The 21,476-nt window shown below is 39.8% G+C and overlaps 1 protein-coding gene across 1 annotated transcript in view; it reads left to right on the forward strand.

Annotated features, from left to right (window-relative positions):
• The window catches only part of galr1b (galanin receptor 1b), a 61,693-nt gene that overhangs the window by 12,349 nt on the left and 27,868 nt on the right, over positions 1 to 21,476 (forward strand). The window contains exon 2 of the mRNA XM_072671511.1: positions 3,663 to 3,728. Coding sequence (XP_072527612.1) covers positions 3,663 to 3,728 — 66 coding nt within the window. The remainder of the gene's footprint in view (positions 1 to 3,662; positions 3,729 to 21,476) is intronic.

A 21,476-nucleotide genomic window follows, 5' to 3' on the forward strand; every position in this document is an offset into this window, starting at 1 on the left:
AGTTAGGAAGTTGTGATTGGGAGATTTTAAGTAGGTCTAAGGTGTAGAACTATGGCAGTGTGTATATGTGAGGGTGGAAATACCTCTGAAACCATACAACTGCAGAATGTTAATGTACATTAATACATAAACCTTTACTTAACTAGCAATACCAAGAAACAGCCTTAATAGCCTCTACACTTAAAAAAATAAAGGTGCTACAAAAGGTTATTTGAGTGATGCCAAAGAAGCTCTTTTGGTTCCATAAAGAACCATTTTTTTACTATAGAGATGTGACCTTTAAATTGAGAAAGAACCATGACAAAAATGACTCTTTATGGACCCAAAAGGTGTTCTTCTATGGCAACTCTCAAAAAAACATTAGTAGCACCTTTATTTTTAATAGTGGATATGACCAAATCTCCTTTTAGTTCAACATACAATTTAGGCCAACTTGCCCCCCCCCCCCCCAACCCATCCCGAATGGCCATGACAGCCTAACTACAGTAATATTAGGACTGCGCTGTCTTTTAAAGTGACATAGACGTGTTATGACAACTGCCTTTCAGAGCTGCATTTTTCTCTGCATACTTCTCTGCATATTTCTACTACGTCAGACAAACATATGGCTGATGCTTGGCCAAGTGAAGCCAGCGAACAAAGGTGAGCACTTCAGAAAGATGTTCTGCAGTAACTGTCGCTGACACTTGAAATTGTTTCTGCACTCAGCAGTATTATATAACTGCTGTCTACCATGCAGTGCTAAATAACATCGCTGTCAGCTGAGCGATAGCTTGTTAGACAGTTCAGTCACCCAGGACGTCGAAACTCAAAGTGTAAACTTTAGATGTGTAAACTTTAGCTGCAGAACAAAACATCATCCTAAATCTAGTCTGATCTGCTCCATCTTATAAACAGCACGTACGAACACAGGCCGGTATCAGATTAATTGGATGTAATAACACAGAATGTCTTTGTAAGGAGTTGAGCCACCACAGGCTGGCAGAGCAGCTTCAGTGCACATTTGCATAGATCCCACAAGTCCCTTGAACTGTACTGCAGGGATGCCACATCATTCTTCCAAAACATCCTTCAGATGTTCCTTCAGATAGAGTTTTGATGATGGTGGTGGAGAGTGATGCTTAACACATCACTCCAAAAGTAGGCAGCTGAGCCAGAATGCAGAGGCATGACTTGTCTTCAGTGTTCCTAAATTCAGCCATGTAACTCATCTGCTGTGTTCTCTTCAGTGGCTTCCTGTTGCTGCCAGATTCAGATTCAGAACCCTGACATTGGCCTACTAGGCCAAAAATGGACTAGCCTCTACATAGCTGATGTCACGCCTCAATGGTCATAACCCAATCTGTACCAAAAGCCCCTTGAGCTTCAAGTACTGCTTGGCTTGACCCACCATCCTTCAAGATGCATAGAAAGGAAGCATCTGGACTTTCCTCTGTTTTGGCATCAAGGTGGTGGCTGACGCTTGCTGTCTTCAAACACAGACTGGAGACCCATCCCTTATAATAGTTATTTAGATATCCATACATCAATCTTTTGTATGTGGAAGTATCTAAGCTTAGGGGTATCTTTGGACTCTAGCCTAGCACATTAGCTAGGGACTGTTTTTTGAGTGAACAGCAAACACCTTTGTGAGTTGCTGGATAAGCTAAATGCCATCAACGTAAATGTAAATCCAACTGGATTGAGATCTTAAAACATATGCCTTAGCATATGATTTACATTATTTCTATACTCGTCAAACCATTTGGAGTCCAATTGTTTTTTATGCATAAGAAAAGGTTGTTACTTGAAGCCATAACAAACCAAATGCTACTGAGAGCTGAAGAAGGAAGAAAGTCATTGCTGTAAAGACTGCTGTTTACTTTTCTTGAACTCTGCCTCCAGGCTGTGCCTAATCTTGCTGCTCTTTTTTTATTTTCACTTTTCTGTAAAGTACTTTGCATTTATTGCAGATGGTCATTGCTCATTCATACAATGAAACAGTGATTGAGCCAAAGAGAGAAAAAAATAAACTAGAGCATTTGACTACAGTTGTCAATGCAACAGCATTAAATTCACTACTATACCCATAGTGCAATGTACTTAAAAATGTAGCCCCTATATTTTCCCCCTACTGTACATAAGTGTCACATTTTAGACACAGGGCCCTATCTTACAGCCTGTGCAAGGTGCGTCACGATGCTCATTGCTATCTTACACCCCGCCAACAATCTATTTTTACCTTAATTGCACCACTGATTTATTTAACTTAAGTCCAGTTAAATTGGACTTGGATGTGGACCAAAACAACCACACAGAGACTCCTGAGAAGACGTGGTCCCAAACTAACTCTGGAGCAGTTCATTTGTGGTAAAAACTGGGTCTGACCTAGATCTGAACTAACTATTTACATTTCAGCTAATCAATTCCAATAACATGGTGTTAACCTGGTATATTGACCAGATAATTACTACATTTATGAACAAATGCCACCTCTGCCATTGTTCCTTGTTTTACCTGCACAGAAATCTGCACTAGTCCGGAACACAGGATCTTCTTCCCATATTTACTTTCTTGCTCCTGCCTCAGACAGGTCTTACCAATAAGTAGAATTTGAATTTCCCCACAAACCAAGGGGGAAAAGTGCTCAATGTTTACAAACTTCTTAAATGATTAGGCCCAGAGCAAAGCAAATATAGGTGAATGCCCTGAGCTGAGTCAAAACAGCATGCAATCCAAGTGCCTCTCGAGCCCCCATCTCTGGAGCTGACTACCGATTATTTTTGACAGGAATAGTTTTGAACTCTCCACATTAATCAGAGAATTAAAACAAATAGAAATCTGTTACATTTCATACTTTTGAGACTCAGCAGACTGTGTTTAATAACACACAATCATGTTATTAAATATTAAGCTAATAGAACAATAATTAATATATATTCTTTGATGTTTTAGAAATGGTCTGATGGTGGAGATCCTTATTTAATCATATTTTTTAAAGATGGTGTCTTGGAGAACCCACTCAAGGAGAACTTTCAGTATTTCCAATCACCAAATCACTGTCCTCAAAAAAAATCATTAAGTATCAATGAAACAACATTAATTTTGATTAGCAAAGAGGGCCTGTGCTCTAAATGACACCAAGCATAGCATGATGGTTAAAAGGCCAAGTTGTCCTTCATTATCAAAGTTTTCTTTATTAACAGCGTTGAATAGGACTTTTTCTTGTTAGTCGAACCACCAAGTGCTACTTATACAACTTTGAAGATTAATTTTGAAGTGCTGACCTTTGTTCAGTTAATAACTAAAGCAAGTAAGTAAAGCAAGCATTCATTTGACTACTAATCAGAAGTTATATTATTCTGGGATTTGTTCTGGAGTCCTAATGGTGCACCCTGAATCTAATAATGATTCGTAGTGCAAAAAAAAAAGTCGATGTTGTATGAATATAGTATGAATACACACTGGGTACTGTACTTATATTCTAAACATTATCCAAAGGACAGATCACTCATGTCAGAAAATCTTCTTTGGTTTAACCTAAAAGTACTAAAAGTCCTACATGCCAAAGTGTTGCTTTTTCATCTCTGTTTCCAAAACCCCTTCCATTTTTGCAGGAGACTTGCATGCGTATGACATATTGTTTTGAGTTTAAGCTGATAAACTCTTTCTACTGTTTCTAGGTGCTGTATCATCTTCATAAAAAAATCAAGAATATGTCTAAGAAATCTGAACGCTCAAAAAGAAAGGTAAGAGTACCAGCTCTTGTGTCTGAGTCTTTTTTCTTGGGCCTTTTTTCTTTTCTTCTTGCCTCTTCTTTCATGAGTACTGAGCATGCACGACATAATAAATCCAACACTAGCTGTGTGCCATTAGGTGTAGGAGTAGGTGGCAATCTCATGGGCTGCTTGTTCTGCTGCCGCTGTTGCTTTTGCATCAGGGGTTATTTAATTCATGTACTTTTTAACCCTGTAAACTCTAAAGATCTATATGTGGGCCCATATTTTAAGTGAAAGTTAAGTTAATTTTGGGGAGAAGGACCACATCCTTTACCCCTCCTTCTCCAGGTCTTCATCCCCTTTATATACTCACATCTATTGGTGTTTAGGCTTCACATGTAGACCACAGAAAGCCGACCCCTGGCCAAAGCACTTCTGAGTCCTGAGTTACTTGTTAGGTTTAATAAGTTACTGGAAACTTTACAGTACTAACTGAATAATTAGTAGGTATGTAATAAAACACTGTCTGCATGTTATGAACAACATTGGCGTGTCAGCCTCAGTACACAGTTTGTGGCCTGTGTACATGAAAAATTACAAAATCATAAGATATGCCACCTATAAAAAGTGAAACACTATAAATATCAGAATTTGTAGCATCTATCTGGGATTTAAGTCAGAGGTCCTATAGAGGTCCTTTGGTTGGGATGGAAAATGCTCAGATGTGATGTTTACAAGCCTGTTCACAACCCTTGTTTTATCTCCTGTTGACTTATCTTCCAATAATCCTAGTTCTTTACAGCTGGTTTGCAACAGAGCGGTAGCTCACAGAAGTCGTATAGTCGCATAGCTTTAACAAAGTTGTAGCAAAATGCTGTTATTATTGCCATCCTCTCATTGTGCAATGTGTGCTTAGCAAGCTGAAGAGGTTATATCCAGGTTAGCTTTTAGCCTTGCCCCTATTTGTGTGTTTATCTCCATCTGAGGTAGTCCGGTTTGTTTTTGAGGGATCGGCTGTTGTAGAGGAAACATGGTTAATGCTACTTGGCTAGTATAAGCTTCTTAGCCCAGAGCCTAAGCCTGTTTACGCCTAAGGCTTTCACTTTGCCACATGCCAAGTTTAAACTCCCCTTCTGCGGACACTGGCACAGGAAAAGCTGTGGTCACAAGGCCTAGTTGATGTTTTTCCACTTCGCCATCATTGACTGTACCTGTTTGCTAGTGGGCTGGGTGTATGTAAATGTTGGTGGCATAAATATAATGAGTGACATTATCATACTGTTGGAATCCTAGCCATTAAAATGTAGTGTTGATCCTCTTTAATGAATGAGCGAACATCTTCTTCTCAATGTCATAATGAATTTGTCTGCATGCTTTATGAAGCTGATGCTTTGTGAGTGCTACATTTTTGGCAATGCCTGTCTACACTCGATCCTCTGTTTTTACCATTCACTGCTTTAACATTAGGAGCCTGTTAACAGCGCTAGCTTTATTAGAGGCTTTTGTTTCGGGGGCATTCTCTATTGGTGAAGATAACTCCAAAAACTCTGAGACCACCCCCTGAAATGCTAACTTGATAATCAGAATTCTCTTCACACAAGCATTAAGCAAGTGTGCTGTATAGTTATATTGGCTGTATGCACTTCAGAGTCACACAGAGACTGTCTTTCAGATGTTTAATATGCAATGAGCAGTCTATTTGTAATTAAGTTGCGCGTCTCCGACTCCATTTAAGACTCCTCCATTTGTGGCCTCAACCCTTAGCTTCAGCTAATGAACCTTAATAGAGAATGCTTAAGAGCTGCTTCTGTTACCAGCGGCGACATCCCCACCTTGTTCGTGGTGAGTAAGAGAGAGAAAAAATGCTTTTACCAGTTGGTGAGATTAAGATAACCCTAACCTGTGGGGATGGGATTGTTTTAATATCTCACTCAGAAAACGTCTGATTTGGAGTGGACTGTAATTATAATAATGAGGTAAAATTGACTTCTAATGTGTCAGAGAAAGGTAGCTTTTAGAGCATGATGATGAAGCTGTATCTATAGCAACAAATCGCTAGCCTTGGATCATTTCAGAGGAGACTGCGTTCTCTGACAGCAGTCACGAATGTTATGGACAGAATGCCTTTTTTTTCCATGAAAACCCGTGTTTACAGAAGCGCAGGATCGGCGCTGCTCAAGTTGTCAGGTTGTGAAATGATAAAGGAGTCCTTGGTGTCCTCAGCAAGACCACGTGGGGTAGATTTATTGAGCCAATCTAGGAGAGAAAACATTCATTCTTTAAGCCATTATGTTACGGTTGGCTTGCACGTCTGTAATAATCACACCACAGGAAGAACAGTAGGTCAGCATTCAAGACTGAGGGTTGAAGAACAGAACAGCAAGGTTTTGTGGAATGGGCTTTTGCTGCAAAGCCCCGCAATATGCAGAGACATTTCTTTCATTCTCACAACAGGAGTAGCATGTCTAGCAGTTAACAAATGTGCTGTACTAATTAGATATGTGTCAGCAGCATCCATTTAGCTGGTGATTGGTTGCTGGTTAAATAAGCAGTATACATATTGAGTCTATTGATTTAGCAAGCAATATCAATACCAAGTCCAAGTTGTGGACCAGTCCAAGCTCAGTGCACATCTGAGAAGAAAATTGAAGGTTTACATGTTAACAACTAACGAGTTCATATAATTGTACAAAAGTACAAGTTATTGAAAGGTGTAGCAATTTTGACAAGATGTGGAAGAAAACACATGCTGTCGTCCTTCGCTGAGAAGAAAATGGTTTGGGTGGTCCAGAACAACTCAAGAACCACCAAGGCCCAGGCTTGCCATAGACTGGAAGTGTCGGGAACACCAGTGTTGCATCAACATGGACTGAGAGGCTGCCGTCCAAGAAACACCTTCAAGCTCAGTCAAAAGTTTGCTGCTGACCAGATGGGCAAAAAAAAACCTTCTGAGGTGTATTTAAAGACATTACAGATCAAGAACCATACAGTACCACCTATTGGATGGAATAATAAAGAAGGAGGACTAACAGAATTCTTCAGCATAACCTCAAACCATCCGCTACACAGTTGAAACTTACATTGGGTACATTGGGTGTTCCAACAGGACAGTTACCCCAAACACACATCAAATGTGCTTGTGGAATAGATAAAGCAGGCTAACATGGAGTTCATTAGCAAAGGCAGAACTTTCAAAAAACACAAACAACAGGTTACCCATTCTAATATCAGTCAATTCCAAATATGTGTGGTGTCATATGACACCACAAATAATGGTGGCATAAAAAGATAAACGGACTCTACAATACCTCTGAAGGTGTTCTGTGGTATCAGGCACCATGACGTTAGCAGCAGATCCTTTGAGTCCTGGAAGTTATGAGGTGCACCTCACCCTGTTGTCGGTTCACCAGTTGTCCTTTCTTGGATCAAGAACACCCTACAAGGCCTGATGATCTGGAGATGTTCTGACCCAGTCGTCTAGCCCTTACAATTTGACTATTGCCATTATCCTTGCCAATTTATCATGCTTTAACCACATCATGTTCAAGGACTGACTGTTGACTTGCTGGAATTTCCCAGCCCTTGACAAATGCCATTGTAGATTACCAGAAATGGCATTCTGTTTGGTGTGGCTATTTGATAAAAGAATGTGGTCAATAATAGAAGAGAAAATCAAAGCATTTTCCAAACACAAGTGCAAGATGTTCCCTCTTAGTTCTTCTAAGGAAGAGGGTGAATGACCTTTGTCAACATGTCGGTATTCACAGCCGTGTCGTTTGTGGTCCAGAACTCACAAACAGCTTAACTGGAGTGTTCCCTCTAGACGTGGATTATGCAGTAAGAAGCACTCTCAAAACTGTGTGGAATGATGATCTGATTCATTTGTGCTTGCACCCAGCTGAACTCCAGTGTGTTCAGTCTAATCTACATTTTCTGCAGCATGTGGTCAGTTACCCTGGGCAATAATTTGGACACATATCCAGTGTACTTAGTAAAAAAGGAGAAAACCCACTGACCCACTGAAAAAAAACTCACTGACCCCAAACACGCTTGCACTCTTAAACATGAAGGTGCTACAAAGGGTTCTTTGATCAGTGCTACAGAAGAACCAGTTTTGGTGAAACCATGTTTGTACAAGAGATGTGTGAAGCATGAAGAACCTTTACATTGGTAAGGAACCTGTACATCAGTATAAGGTGCTTTAAACCTTTGCAATATTCTTAATACTCACACTTCTCTTTTACAAATGTGGTTCTCTATGGAACCTATAGTGGTTCTGGAATGGTATCACACTAATTGAATGGGAATAAATTTACATTGGGGTTCTGTGGTAATTTCCTTCTTACACTTCCTCCTCCTCTGAGAAATTTACAGGCTGAATTATCTAATGCTTTTTACTAAACTTAGTGGTGCTTTGATCATTGTGGGCCTGTCCTGATACATCAGCACCATTTTCCAGTCCAAAGTCACTTTGCATAGGAAGAAAAAAGGGTTTGGGGCCGCTGTTGGGCCATGTTAGGCCATGCTTTGGCCTCCATTAGATATTCACTTCCCAAATTGGGAAACGAAAATAGAGAATTGAGAAGAGTTTCAATTATTTACTTGGTATAGGTCTTAAAACCACAATTCCATGCTCCATACTGTACCTACGAGAGCATCCCAAGGAGACAAACAGTATTTTGATAGTTCCATTCCATCCAGGCATAAGTGCAGGAAGGAACACACATGAGACAGGTGGCTTAAGAAATCTGAACAAGCTGAAGTTGTCTTCTTATTACAATTTTCTGTTCCAATGTAAAGCAGCATTATGCAATAAGTTTAATTTTTTTTTTTTTAATCAGATTTGATTTAGTTGCAAAATATGGTTCTTAATCAGACGTTAGGGGACATTCCTATATAATATGGCACTATTAACCCTTAACACTCCAAGGCTTATTACACACTGAGGCATATTACTCATTAACTACAGGGACTTTTGTAGAAACTGGTGGGGCGATTCTCTGGTTAGAGAAGTTTGTAATAACACTGAGGGTTCAACAGCAACCATAGGCTTTTTAAGGAGTTAAGCTGCAAATATTTTTTATTATTATTTTGGCCATACTGCCCATTACAACTGTAGGTGGTTGAATTATCAGAAACAAACCACATGAAGAGCCTTTTCTGCATTTAATTCTCCACTCTAACCATCCTGTTTACTCCTCTGCTCCCACAGAGTTGGTCTAAAGTTTATAGAAGAGGAGAAGACAAGAGCCCTCACGCACTAACAGTGTCTCTTAACAACTGATAATGAAAACACACTCACAGCACAAGAGAGCCTCTCACACGCCCACTGTTTCGAACCCATCCAATCCATTATCCCTGGTATTTACTCTTGTCTATGTGCGCCACCAAGTAATAAGGTGCTTTTAGTGGTATATTAGACTGCCAGAGGAATTATTGTTTTTTACCTGCATGCTTACCTTTAGTCATTTGTGCACACTGTCAATACTGTATAAGATCAAAGCTACACCCTTGGCGTGTGGAAGGTTAGGACCGTACATGGGTGTAATCATTGACTGCATGGCTATCAGAAGTTATGAAACACCATAAAAACAAACCATTGTTGTTGTTTACGGTTCTTGCTTATTGTCGTTTTCTGTTTTTATCTGCAACATTCAGAAAGCTTCCAAACAGCTGTATGAGCTTTTATGATAATGGTCCCAACCACACACATCGTTTGTTAGGTCAAAATTTACCCCCCAATTATACTTCAAGTTAGTACATTTACATTTGGTCAATTGTTCTAAGGAAGAGATGATGAGTTATTGATGTTCTTAGATTCACACGACTATATTGACACCATTTAGTGAAGAGGTTATGAGTTATTGATGTTCTTAGATTCACACGACTATATTGACACCATCTAGTGAAGAGGTTATGAGTTTTTGATGTTCTTAGATTGACTAAACTATATTGCCACCATCTAGGGAATAGTACTTTGTTAGCCACACAATTAGCCCCATAAACCAAACGTCTGACTATAATTAGGGAACCTGGTAAGGTTAGTAAGTCAACATGGCGAAGAACCACCTACGTTCACAGGACAAAAAACATGACAATTTAGAAAAGCTTGCGTTGAGTAGAGGCTGTTGGTTTTTAAAACCAAGCCACAGCAAAAACAGACCCATGTGAAACAAAGTGGTATACTTTGATAGGATAGCATTACTTTAAAAGGCCATGAACGAATCTTGATCTTCCATGATAATAAGTAATATATGAGTTTTCCTGAGATCTTAAGAAAGCAAAATTTTATTTTATTACTGGAATAGCATCATTTTCTAGAGATGTGAGGCCACTGTTTAAAAATGTATACTGTGAGCACTGTTTACCCTGCCAGACCTGCACTTTTATTTATGCTGTGTTTCTTTGTGCTGCAACTGTAAATGTGCATCTCATGGTTGTTCACTTTCAGAACAAACACATGTCTCAGCTCCTTACTGCCCCACTAGTGCTTCTGACTTATACAGCCTATAGGATAAAAGGATAAAAGGATAAAAGTCTTGAGAAAACTATATGTAAAAAACAAAAAAACAAAAATTAATTTATTTAGGAGCTGAGCTCTGCTTTCATTTTCTTAAAACCTTCAAAATGTAATATTTAACCTTTTAACTAGTCTTTCATTATGGTCAGTTTAACTTAAACATTTTTTTTTTATATATAACATTAATTCCAGGTGAAGTGAAAAACATTGATTATCTTCATCTACAGTGCCATCTGACATCTCCAAAACATCAGGCAGGTCTTGTGGGGTGTTCCTGGTATGCAGTAGACAGTACCTACCAAAAGGGTTTCAAGAAAGTAACTACCTGTGAACCTCTCATTAAGTCTCATTAAGGCAATCTATGGAGGCCTTACCTCACAACTTACAGCACTTAAAGGATCTGCTGCGAAGGTCTTGGTTCCAGATTTCTCAGGACACCTTCAGAGGTCTTGTGGAAAATGGAATAAATAAATAAAATATGCTAATCAATGGTCATTTAGATAGTATCATTAAACTTGATGGGCTGAACTGTAACATTTAGGAGCTGAGCTCTGCTTTCATTTTCTTAAAACCTTCAAAATGTAATATTTAAACTTTTAACTAGAATTTCATAATGGTCAGTTTAACTTAACATTTTTTTATATAACATTAATTCCAGGTGGAGCCCATGCCTCAAATTCTTAGATCTGGCATGGCAGCATAATGGTGACATACTCAATATTAGACAGGTGGTATTATTGTAATGGGTAAGCGGTGTCTATCCCGTGTCACTTAGCTGGCTGAGTTTAACTATATTTTATGCAATGTTACAATAAAGGGTTTTAAAGATTTAAGGATTTTGATGTGCGAGACGGATATAAGCCTTTCACGTTAGTTTCATCGTTGTATGTGCTGTCACTTTCCCCATTAAAATATTGGGAGGTGGGCTTGTGGAACGTCACAAGATAATTGATGTTCATTTAGATGAGTACTGGAGAAAGCTGTAAACATGTCAGTTTGAGGCATTGAGGTTCCATACAGAGCCTTGGGGAGGGGACGTCATGGATGAAGTGGTGGGAGTTGTTCAGACACTGTCAAGCACTATGCATGCAAGCTGAGAATAGAGTAGAGTGCTTGTTGAAAGAAAAGTGAATTATCTCTACAAAGGGAGCATCTTTGGCCGAAGACGGTTTTTGACGGTTTTATATGATGATGCTGCAATAAAATGCTTCACTTTTCATACATAAATAAGAGCCCTCACTCTCTGACAAATGCATGTATTTATTAATAAGAAAAATGCTGGAAGGTTTTTTTTTTTATCAGATACTAATGAATTATTGTGTTCTCTCTTTTGAAAAGGGAGATTTTTTCCCGCTGATTAATCGGAGTCATAATGCCTAAGGCCTTGAGCAAGGAAATCGCTTTTTATTACCACAGATTAGACGAGAACAACACTCGATGTGACTTATTTATTGAAGCGGCTTGTACAAAGAAATGCCTTAGCCTTGGACTCTACACAAGACCTGAGTGTTCTTATTCTGCTGAATGTTCACCCCAGTAATAAAGGTGACTATAGCATGAGGCTCTGTGTACTTGTGTAGGAGTTGAGGTGACTTTGCTTCAGTGGCATACACACCAATAAATGGCTTCATCTGAGTTCATTGAGTAAGTATCCAATACATAAAGCCAATTCATAAACAAACAGACATTATATGTTATATGTATAATATACGTAATATGCCAGACGTATAAATTTATCTGACACTGATCCATCACCATGAGCTACTAGGCCCAGTGAGGCAAGACTTATACTGTAATTTGTTGGTGGTTGGTTGGTGTGGCACAACAAAAAAAAACACTAGATGCCAGTGAGCTATTACACCATGTGGGAGACCAGGGTTTGATTCCCAGTCTGGGTGCGCTACACCAATAAAAGTCCTTGGGCAAAACTCCTAACCTCTGTAATGTGAGTAACCTTGTAAGTAGCTTTGGATAAGAGCATCAGCTAAATGTAAATGTAATTTCCCTCACCTCCCAGTATATGTTATTGCATCTACATGCAGCTGTTGGTCAACCTGCATAAGTCCTGCCTTCTCACTGCCACTACTGGTGTACATGTACTCATGTACTTGCATCTACATTTAGCCATTGGTCAAGCTGCTTAAGTCCCACCTACTCACTGCCACTATTTGTGTATACGTACTAGCATCTACATGCAGCCATTGGTCATATTGCTCCCCACCCCTCCGATTGGCCGCAACCTAAAACACCGGAATGCAAATGTAAATAAACACAAATTAGTTTGACTTTTTTATTTTATTTTATTTTTTTGTATTTGACAAGAAATATTTTTGTAAACATTTGCCTAAAACTAAAAAAAATTGTAAAAGGTGTTTTTTATTACTTTATTTTATTTCTATTATATTATTTCTATTATATTTTTACTTGTATAACACTCAAGTTTAAATTACAGGAGATGATTTGACCATACAGGCTGTTATTTATTAATTTTGGTAAATAAGTAAATATTTAATTGTCATTAACAAAGTTGCATTATTTTAGAGATAATAAACTGCTCTCTACCCTCATGCACACACTGCCATGGACCTACAACTCAGACCTAGCAAAAGCTCCCCAGCCTCAACATCCTAACCACAACAGACACTCATATGTCCCCAGTGTCATCTTATTTAAAAACCAAAAACATAATTTTTGATATATCCCATTCTCGCTATATAATGAGATATACACTATATTGCCAAAAGGCAAACAGCTTCAACTCTTCTGGGAGGGCTTTCCTCAAGGTTTAGGAGTGGGTTTATGGAATTTTTTTACCATTTTTCCCGAAGTGCATTTGTGAGGTCAGACACTGATGTTGGACGAGAAGGCCTAGCTCGCAGTCTCCACTCTAATTCATCCTAAAGGTGTTTATATTGGGTTGAGGTCAGGACTCTGTGCAGGCCAGAGTCACCAAGCTTGCTCATCCATGTCTTTATGGACTTTCTTTGTGCACTGGTGCGCAGTCATGTTGGAACAGGAAGGGGCCATCCCCAAACTGTTCCCATAAAGTTGGGAACATGAAATTGACCATAATCTCTTGTTATGCTGAAGCAATAAAAGTTCCTTTCACTGGAACTAAGGAGCCAAACACCTGAAAAACAACCCCACACCATAATCCCCCCTCTGCCAAATTTTACACTTGGCACAATGCAGTCAGAGAAGTACCGTTCTCCTGGCAACTGCCAAACCCAGACTCATCCATCAGATTGCCAGACGGAGAAACAGGATTTGTCACTTCAGAGAACACGTCTCCACTGCATCCAACGCTTTGCATTGCACTTGGTGATGTAAGGCTGCTCTGGTAATGCAGCTGCTCTGCCATGGAAATCCCTTCCATAAAGCTCTCTACGCACAGAAAGTTTGGCGACCTCTACACACAATGGGCCTCAGCGTCCACTGACCCTGCTCTGTCATTTTACGTGGCCTACCATTTTGGGCTGAGTTGCTCTCGTTCCCAATCGCTTCCATTTTGTTTTAATACCACTTACAGTTGACTGTGGAATATTTAGTAGCGAGAAAATTTCAAGACTGGACTTGTTGCACAGATGGCATACTATCATGGTACCATGCTAAAATTCACTGAGCTCCTGAGAGCGACCCATTCTTTCACTAATGTTAGTAGAACATGTGCTTGGTTTTATACACCTGTGGCCATGGAATTGAATAGTACACCTGAATTCCATTCAATTTGAATGGGTGTTTGAATACCTTTTGGCAATATCAGGTATTTGCAAGCTTTCAGCATTTTATTGCCTTTGTTCAATTGTCCAGCTGCATTCTCAACTACACATTGACATGTTTTTGTGTGTGTTAATCCTTTAAAGAAAAGATTTAACTAACCATCATGGTTGTATGCCTTGCTCATCAGTGGCGTAGCCAGATAGCTGAATGGGGTGGCATTGGCAAGCACTGATATCTGATTGGCCACTCTGGATGCCAGCCCACACTTTCTTTTATGTTCCTTGCTGATCAGAATACCTCTGAGAGAACGTACTTCTTAGCATGGTGCTGAGAAAATGTAATACCCTAGCTAGCTAGCTGCAAGGCAAGGCTAGTCACTTTGTCAGGAGCCTGTAAAGCAGTTTGTAAGTTCAGCATATGATTGGAATGTATGGGAAGATAATGTATCACTGTAAGAGGAGAGAGAACTGGAGTTCAGTGCAGTGTTCTTTTTGAGCTAGGCCAGATGACCTGCGTTGATAGATGAAGGTAGGACTCGGAGTGGTGGTGGGGTGTAAAAACATCACCATTGAACAAGGAAGATACAGATGGACATTTATAGAATGTTGAGACTTAAAGGAGGAGGAGCTTCAGGGATGGATTGAGTTCTGTTAGACTGTGATTTGTGTGCACATGTCAAAGTGTTGTGTCCTCAAGTGTTTTCACTACTCTGTCACAGTACTCTTTGTGTTAAATAGGCTTCTGTATTCATAAAAAGGAAGAACTGGAATAGGTCTTCCTATTATGTTCGGGGTAATTTCTGATAATTACACATATTTTGGGATTCATTCCATCATTCCCAAAGAAAACTCCAGAACACTACACTCTCAAAAATAAAGAGGCTACAGATGGGTCTCTGAGCAATGCCACTTTTTTAAAGAACCATGAGATCTGGGAGTCCCTGCAAAATGGGAAAAACTTTTACACCTTCACACTGGTCTTAAGTGTAAAAACTAAAAGTGGTTCTTCTATGGCAAAGCTTAAAGAACAATTGTAGTACATTTATTTCTAAGAGTTGATGGTTTCAAAAATTTGTAGACACCTGATCATTCCACGTTTCTAATGAAGAATTGGGAGTTTGTCTGCTCCCTCTGCTCTTCTGAGAAGGCTTTACTGGAGATCTAGAGATCAGAACATTGCTGTGAGGATTTGTCCACAAGTGCAAGAATGGGTGAAGTAAGGTACTGATTTTGGACGATTAGTTGTGGATCACAAATGCCACTCCAACTCATCCCAGTGGTATTGGATAAAGCTCCCGCACTCCAGAGAATCCTGTTTCTCTGTTTCACAGCTCAATGCCGGTGGGCTTCAGGCCACCCTAGTTAGCACTTGGCATTAAACATGGTGACGTTTGGCTCATGTGAAACTGCACCGGAGCTTCCCATTCTATTGGCAGTGCTTTTCTGTGGATTTGACAGCAAATGCACTCTAAATTTTTAAGAAAGTGCATGTGCATGTTTTAATATTCTAGACGTCCTCTCTGCCACTTTATGAGGTTCACAACTTGACTGTAACTCACAGCTGTGAAAGTGAAACCTCCTCAACAGAGTATCACCTCAGGAGTTCAGTTCTGTAGCTATTTTGCTGTTTAATGCATGGGAACTGACAAAGAGCAAGTCTAATGAGTTTATTCAAGTTGAAGATTGTAGATCACTGGGGGAAAAAACAAGAGGCTAATTATTCAGTGACCCTCTCTTAGGAAGTGGAAAGCACTTCAGAAAAGGTGACTTGCTTGCTGCACTTTTGTTTCCTCTTGTATAAACTATTTGGACTCAAAACGTTCCAACATTTTTTGACTCGCAATGTTCCGGAATTAATGCAAAGAGATGAAGCTTTAAAAATGACCCTTATTAAAATACATATATCTTGTTTCATTTCCTGTCAGAGCCAAATAAGCGCACTAAGGGTGACATTGGCACAGAAAAAAGGGGAAATGGAATGCTTTAGAGATACCAAGACTCAGAAGTCCGTCAAAGGCAGGGGCAGCTGTTGGTTATGTAAGAATTTAGAGGAAAAGTCTTAAGAAGGAATTTCTTATCATATGAAGACTATTGGTACTAATTACCTGTCACCAACTGCTGATTTGGGATTAGGCCGGTTAGACGTTTCCTCTGTTCCTCAGTTCATTTACAGCACCTCAACTACTCTTGTCAAAAGTGACACTGTAACCATGTTTCAGAGTAAACCAAATGTAGTGATTGGCTGCTTTGGGTTATTCCTTAGGCTTTTTTTCTACACTATGTGTTCAGATGCCTGTGGACACCCCTTTTAATGAATGCATTCAGCTACTTTATAGTTGCACCCATTGCTGACACAGATGGACAAATGCACACACAGCTTTTTTAGTCCCTGTAGAGAAGCATTGGCAATAGAATAGGACATAAACATGAAACTATTGGCAACATGGCTAATGCTAGATGTGGGCTAGAGAGGTACAAAGCCCCACAGCATTGAGCTGTGGAGAAATGGAATTGTGTTTTCTGAAATGATGGCGCTCCATCCAATATTTTTGGGATAAGTTGGGGAATTGTGGTGTAGGTGGGGTGGTGATCATCTAACACCTGACCTCACTAATGCTTTTGTTGCTAAATGCCATCAAATCCTCACAGCAATGCTCCACAATCTAGTAAAAAAATAAGTGGATTTCAATGGATGAAACACTGGATGAGCAGGTGTCCCAATACTTTTGTTCATATATGTTCATATATTGTACAGTGTGTGCAGAATTTTTAGGCAAGTTGTATTTGAGAGGCTTCTTTTTATTATTGAACAACAACTATGTTCTCAATCAACCCAAAAGACTCATAAATATCAAAGCTTAATATTTTTGGAAGTTGGAGTGGTTTTTTTTTTTAGATTTGGCTATCTTAGGAGGATATCTGTTTGTGCAGGTAACTATTACTGTGCAGAATTATTAGGCAACTATTAAAAAACAAATATATACCTCACATATCTCACTTGTTTATTTTCACCAGGTAAACCAATATAACACAAAATTTAGAAATAAACATTTCTGACATTCAAAAACAAAAACAAATCACTGATCAATATAGCCACCTTTCTTTACCATGACACTCAAAAGCCTTCCATCCATAGATTCTGTCAGTTGCTTGATCTGTTAACGATCAACATTGCGTGCAGCAGACCCCACAGCCTCCCAGACACTGTTCAGAGAGGTGTACTGTTTTCCCTACCTGTAGATTTCACATTTCATGAGGGACCACAGGTTCTCTATGGGGTTCAGATCAGCTGAACAAGGGGGCCATGTCATCATCACCCTTACTGGCCAGCCACGCTGTGGGGTATTTGGATGCATGTGATGGAGCATTGTCCTGCATGAAAATCATGTTTTTCTTGAACGATACCGACTTCTTTCTGTACCACTGCTTGAAGAAGGTGTCTTCCAAAACTGGCAGTAGGTCTGGGAGTTGAGCTTCACTCCATCCTCAACCCGAAAAGGTCCCACAAGTTCATCTTTGATGATACCAGCCCATACCAGTACCCAACCTCCACCTTACTGGCGTCTAAGTCGGAGTGGAGCTCTCTGCCCTTTACTGAATCAGCCTCGGGCCCATCCATCTGGCCCATCAAGAGTCACTCGCATTTCATCAGTCCATAAAACCTTAAAAAAATCAGTCTTAAGATATTTCTTGGCCCAGTCTTGACGTTTTATCTTTTGTTTCTTGTTCAAAGGTGGTCGTTTTTCAGCCTTCCTTACCTTGGCCATGTCCCTGAGTATCACACACCTTGTGCTTTTTGATACTCCAGTAACGTTGCAGCTCTGAAATATGGCAAAACTGGTGGCAAATGGCATCTTGCCAGCTTCACGCTTGATTTTCCTCAATTCATGGGCAGTTATTTTGCACCTTTTTTTTTCAACACGTTTCTTGTGACCCTGTTGGCTATTTGCCATGAAATGCTTGATTGTTCGGTGATCACGCTTCAAAAGTTTGGCAATTTCAAGACTGCTGCATCCCTCTGCAGGACATCTCACAATTTTTGACTTTTCAGAGTCCGTCAAATCTTTCTTCTGACCCATTTTGCCAAAGGAAAGGAAGTTGCCTAATAATTAAGCACAGCTTATATAGGGTGTTGATGTCATTAGACCACACCCCTTCTCATTACAGAGATGCACATCACCTGATTTACTTGATTGGTAGTCGGCTTTCAAGCCTAGGGAGCTTGGAGTAGGACAACGTGTATAAAAAGGATGATGTGATCAAAATACTCATTTGCCTAATAATTCTGCACACAGTGTATATTGCCATTGTGTCTTCATAAAACTAGTCTGCAGTTCCACTAATGATAAATGTGTTGTGAAACTTGTCACAATGTCCTGTTCTTGAGGGAAGTGATGGTAGAATATTAAGCTTAATGTGGTCTCTGGAGCAATCAGGTTGGGTTGTAAGAGGCTGTCAACACATGCAAATAGAAAGTAGCCCATCAGGCTGGACTGACATTATCTCAAGCAACACTGCACGCCAAGCCAAGAGCACTCACACCGCTCCAACAGAAAGACAGGTTAGATGTTCAGTCTAACATACTAGTACATGTGTTTGGAGAACATCAAGCTTAATGCAAGAAGAGGGTGAGGGTCATCGTTAGAACAAAATCTGCCAGCTGTGGGCATAAAAAAAAAAAAAAGAAAAATCATGGGCATGCTGAGATAGGGTGCCCCTTAGAACCCATTATCACCAAAGTCAAAGTGCTTCAATTTAAACTGTTTTAGCACTGTTCAAATGGCTTTTAGGAAACTGGGCCCTGTAGAATCAAAAACAGAAACCGCCTCCACCGAATTCCATAAGATCATCCCTGTATGGCCATTTCACAGCAGTGTAACAGAACCTAGCCACTGTGTTTAACCCATCTGTGGTAGTCAACACACACACCTGTGACCAAGGGCAGTGAACTCACAGTGAGCACACACTTCAGTGCCCGGGAAGCAATTGGGGATTAGGTGCCTTGCTCAAGGGCACCTCAGCCAGAAACTTTAAGGCCCCTCACCTCCACTTCCTGCTTCTCAAACCATTAGACGCCAAATTCCACATAGAATGGCATTAACTGTGTATTTATACTACCATTCAAAAGGTTCAAATCACAAATGATTAAATAATATAAAATAAAATAAAATATAAATTTTATATCCAGCAATAATTTACATCACAGCAGAAAATTCATAGACTCATTCCTGGAACTGGATCACCCTTCAGGGACCAGGAGTTTTCACTGAACTGGGCTGGGCTTTTGGCTACAGTGCACTAGTTAGCTAAAATTTACTACTGGTGTCACATTGTAAACTTGTGCCAAGATTTGAAAAATGGCCTGTCAGATTCCCCCATTTTTTTGTCCCTCTGACATTAAAAATGGTCTTTCTGCTGACGCTGCCCTGACACCAATACCCATTAAATACTGATATGCCATTTCTACAGTTTTCCTTTTCAATATTAGAAACTACACAGCAAAACATAGTTTTAGATGCGTTAATCTATATTTTAAGTATTTTGGGAACAGTGTTGGGTGAGATGGCTCTCTCTTACTATCTTAACTTAGTATCCAAAATATGAGACAAACTACTGTCTTGGTTTCTTGAAGAGCGTGTCATCGTTCCCTGTATATGTCAAAATGTCACGCTTCCATTGTCGAATAATTGAGCAGTTTCACTTCTGCCTGTTACTGTCACACTTCAGTCAGTTCTGTGTGTGATTGTGCTTTGTCTCTATCAAGTCTGCAATTGCGTCCTTTTTTTCCCTGGCATTTAGAGCCAAATTGATGTTCTGCTAATTTACCTTCAATGCTGTGGGCGGGTTAGTCGTTGTTGTTTTCTCATCGTGTTGCAGTAATATCATCAGCTAATCTGATTATGTGACTGTTGCTATTTTAGCTCTACAGATATGTAAAATGAGAGCAATTTCAGAGAGCACACTGGAACCAGCTTTAACAGTGGTGTTGGAGGTGTAGCTTATACCGATCGCATATTTACAACTGGAACTGACTGTTTTAAAAAAGTCCAGGGGTTTTCTGACAGCATGGCATTGAATGGCAGACTGTAATTGATGAATAGCAGTTTGGTATAAGTGTTTTTCCTGTCAAGATAGCACCCAGAGACACTGTGTCATTATTCTTGTTCACCCCATGAGCCAGTGGTTCTGCAGTTGGTGTGTTACAGAGCCACTTTTTTAATTATAGACTGAAACTGGGGGCAGAAGAACTTGCTGTATTGCTTTTTCCATCTTGAGAGCTGCTGGGTGGAGGTGATGATTGACTCTTAGTTTCTGAGAGGCACACCGGTGATCTTTCAGCAGATGTTTGCTGTTGCTTGGAGGCAGTTACTGTGCCCATCTGTAAGGGAGGTCAACCTGGGGATAATGGGAAAACATGGTGCAGTTTCAGTAAAAGTTCTACAAAGCAGTACTTCTTGTTCTGGCAAGATGTTTCACAGAATTCACTGGATTTTACAGGATTGTGTTGTCTGTCCTTATCTGATTTAACAAGAGGTCTTATTGTTTCTTGCGAATGGTTTAGTTGTAGCCCTGCTGTGTGTGTTGGTCATGTTTTTCCAAATGATTCTGTGATACAGAAGCCAGAAGATTAATTAAAATAATATATGGGAAATAGGTTACCTTTATTATAGTGTGGTGACATAAGATTTTATATATTCTTGGGCCTATTTACCAGGTAAGGTATGGGAGTCTACCCAGCGATCTAGAATATTTATGTAATGCTAAACAACATAACTGCTGTCTCTAAGTTGCAGTGGTTCCACAGAGATGTGCAATTGAATGAGAATAATTGTAGAACACCCAGAAAACCCAGAGAACTGGACAGCAACCATAGCCCCCAATAAGCAATTAGAGGAGGGCACCTTAAGCCCCCATCAAACCAGTGACCTTCCAGTCCAAAGCATACTTCTTTAAACCTTAGTCCACATCTAACCTCTCTTCATGATGGATGATTTAATGAGCATTTCAAGATGGATGCAGCTGTCGCTGGTCAGCAGGCAAACACTTCTGCCTTGGCAGTTAAGCCTGAGGTTGGATAAGCTTAAGACTAGGCACAGCAATATGCACAATGTCCCCTCAAGGCGGTAATCCAGCACTGAATTCATCAGTCTTACTGTCCAACGATTTCTTATTTTTAAGACTAAGTGATGGCCTTAATAAGTGCCTATGCAAATGAGCTAATGAAGCACCTCTGTTTTCTCAGCTGTGTACTACATCACAGCTGTCCACATGGCTCCTTTATACTGTAGGGTGTTGTGAATGACTTTACACTAATAAATGAGAAGAAATCCCTGAGTGAAAATGTATGTTACTGTGAATAGTTTAGTGACCAGAAAATGAACTGATCTCCAAAGAGCGGGAAGTTAAAGATCAAACATCATAGTTTGATATTTTTGGTTTGTAAATTGTTTGAGAGAAAAAGGAAAAGAATCCCATGTAGTTCCAACCTTAACAGTTGGAAAGGTGTCCCTTTAATGAACCTCTGCACCTTCTGCATCG

This window comes from Salminus brasiliensis, chromosome 25 (genome assembly GCF_030463535.1).
Source record: "Salminus brasiliensis chromosome 25, fSalBra1.hap2, whole genome shotgun sequence".
Classification (NCBI taxonomy): domain Eukaryota; kingdom Metazoa; phylum Chordata; class Actinopteri; order Characiformes; family Bryconidae; genus Salminus; species Salminus brasiliensis.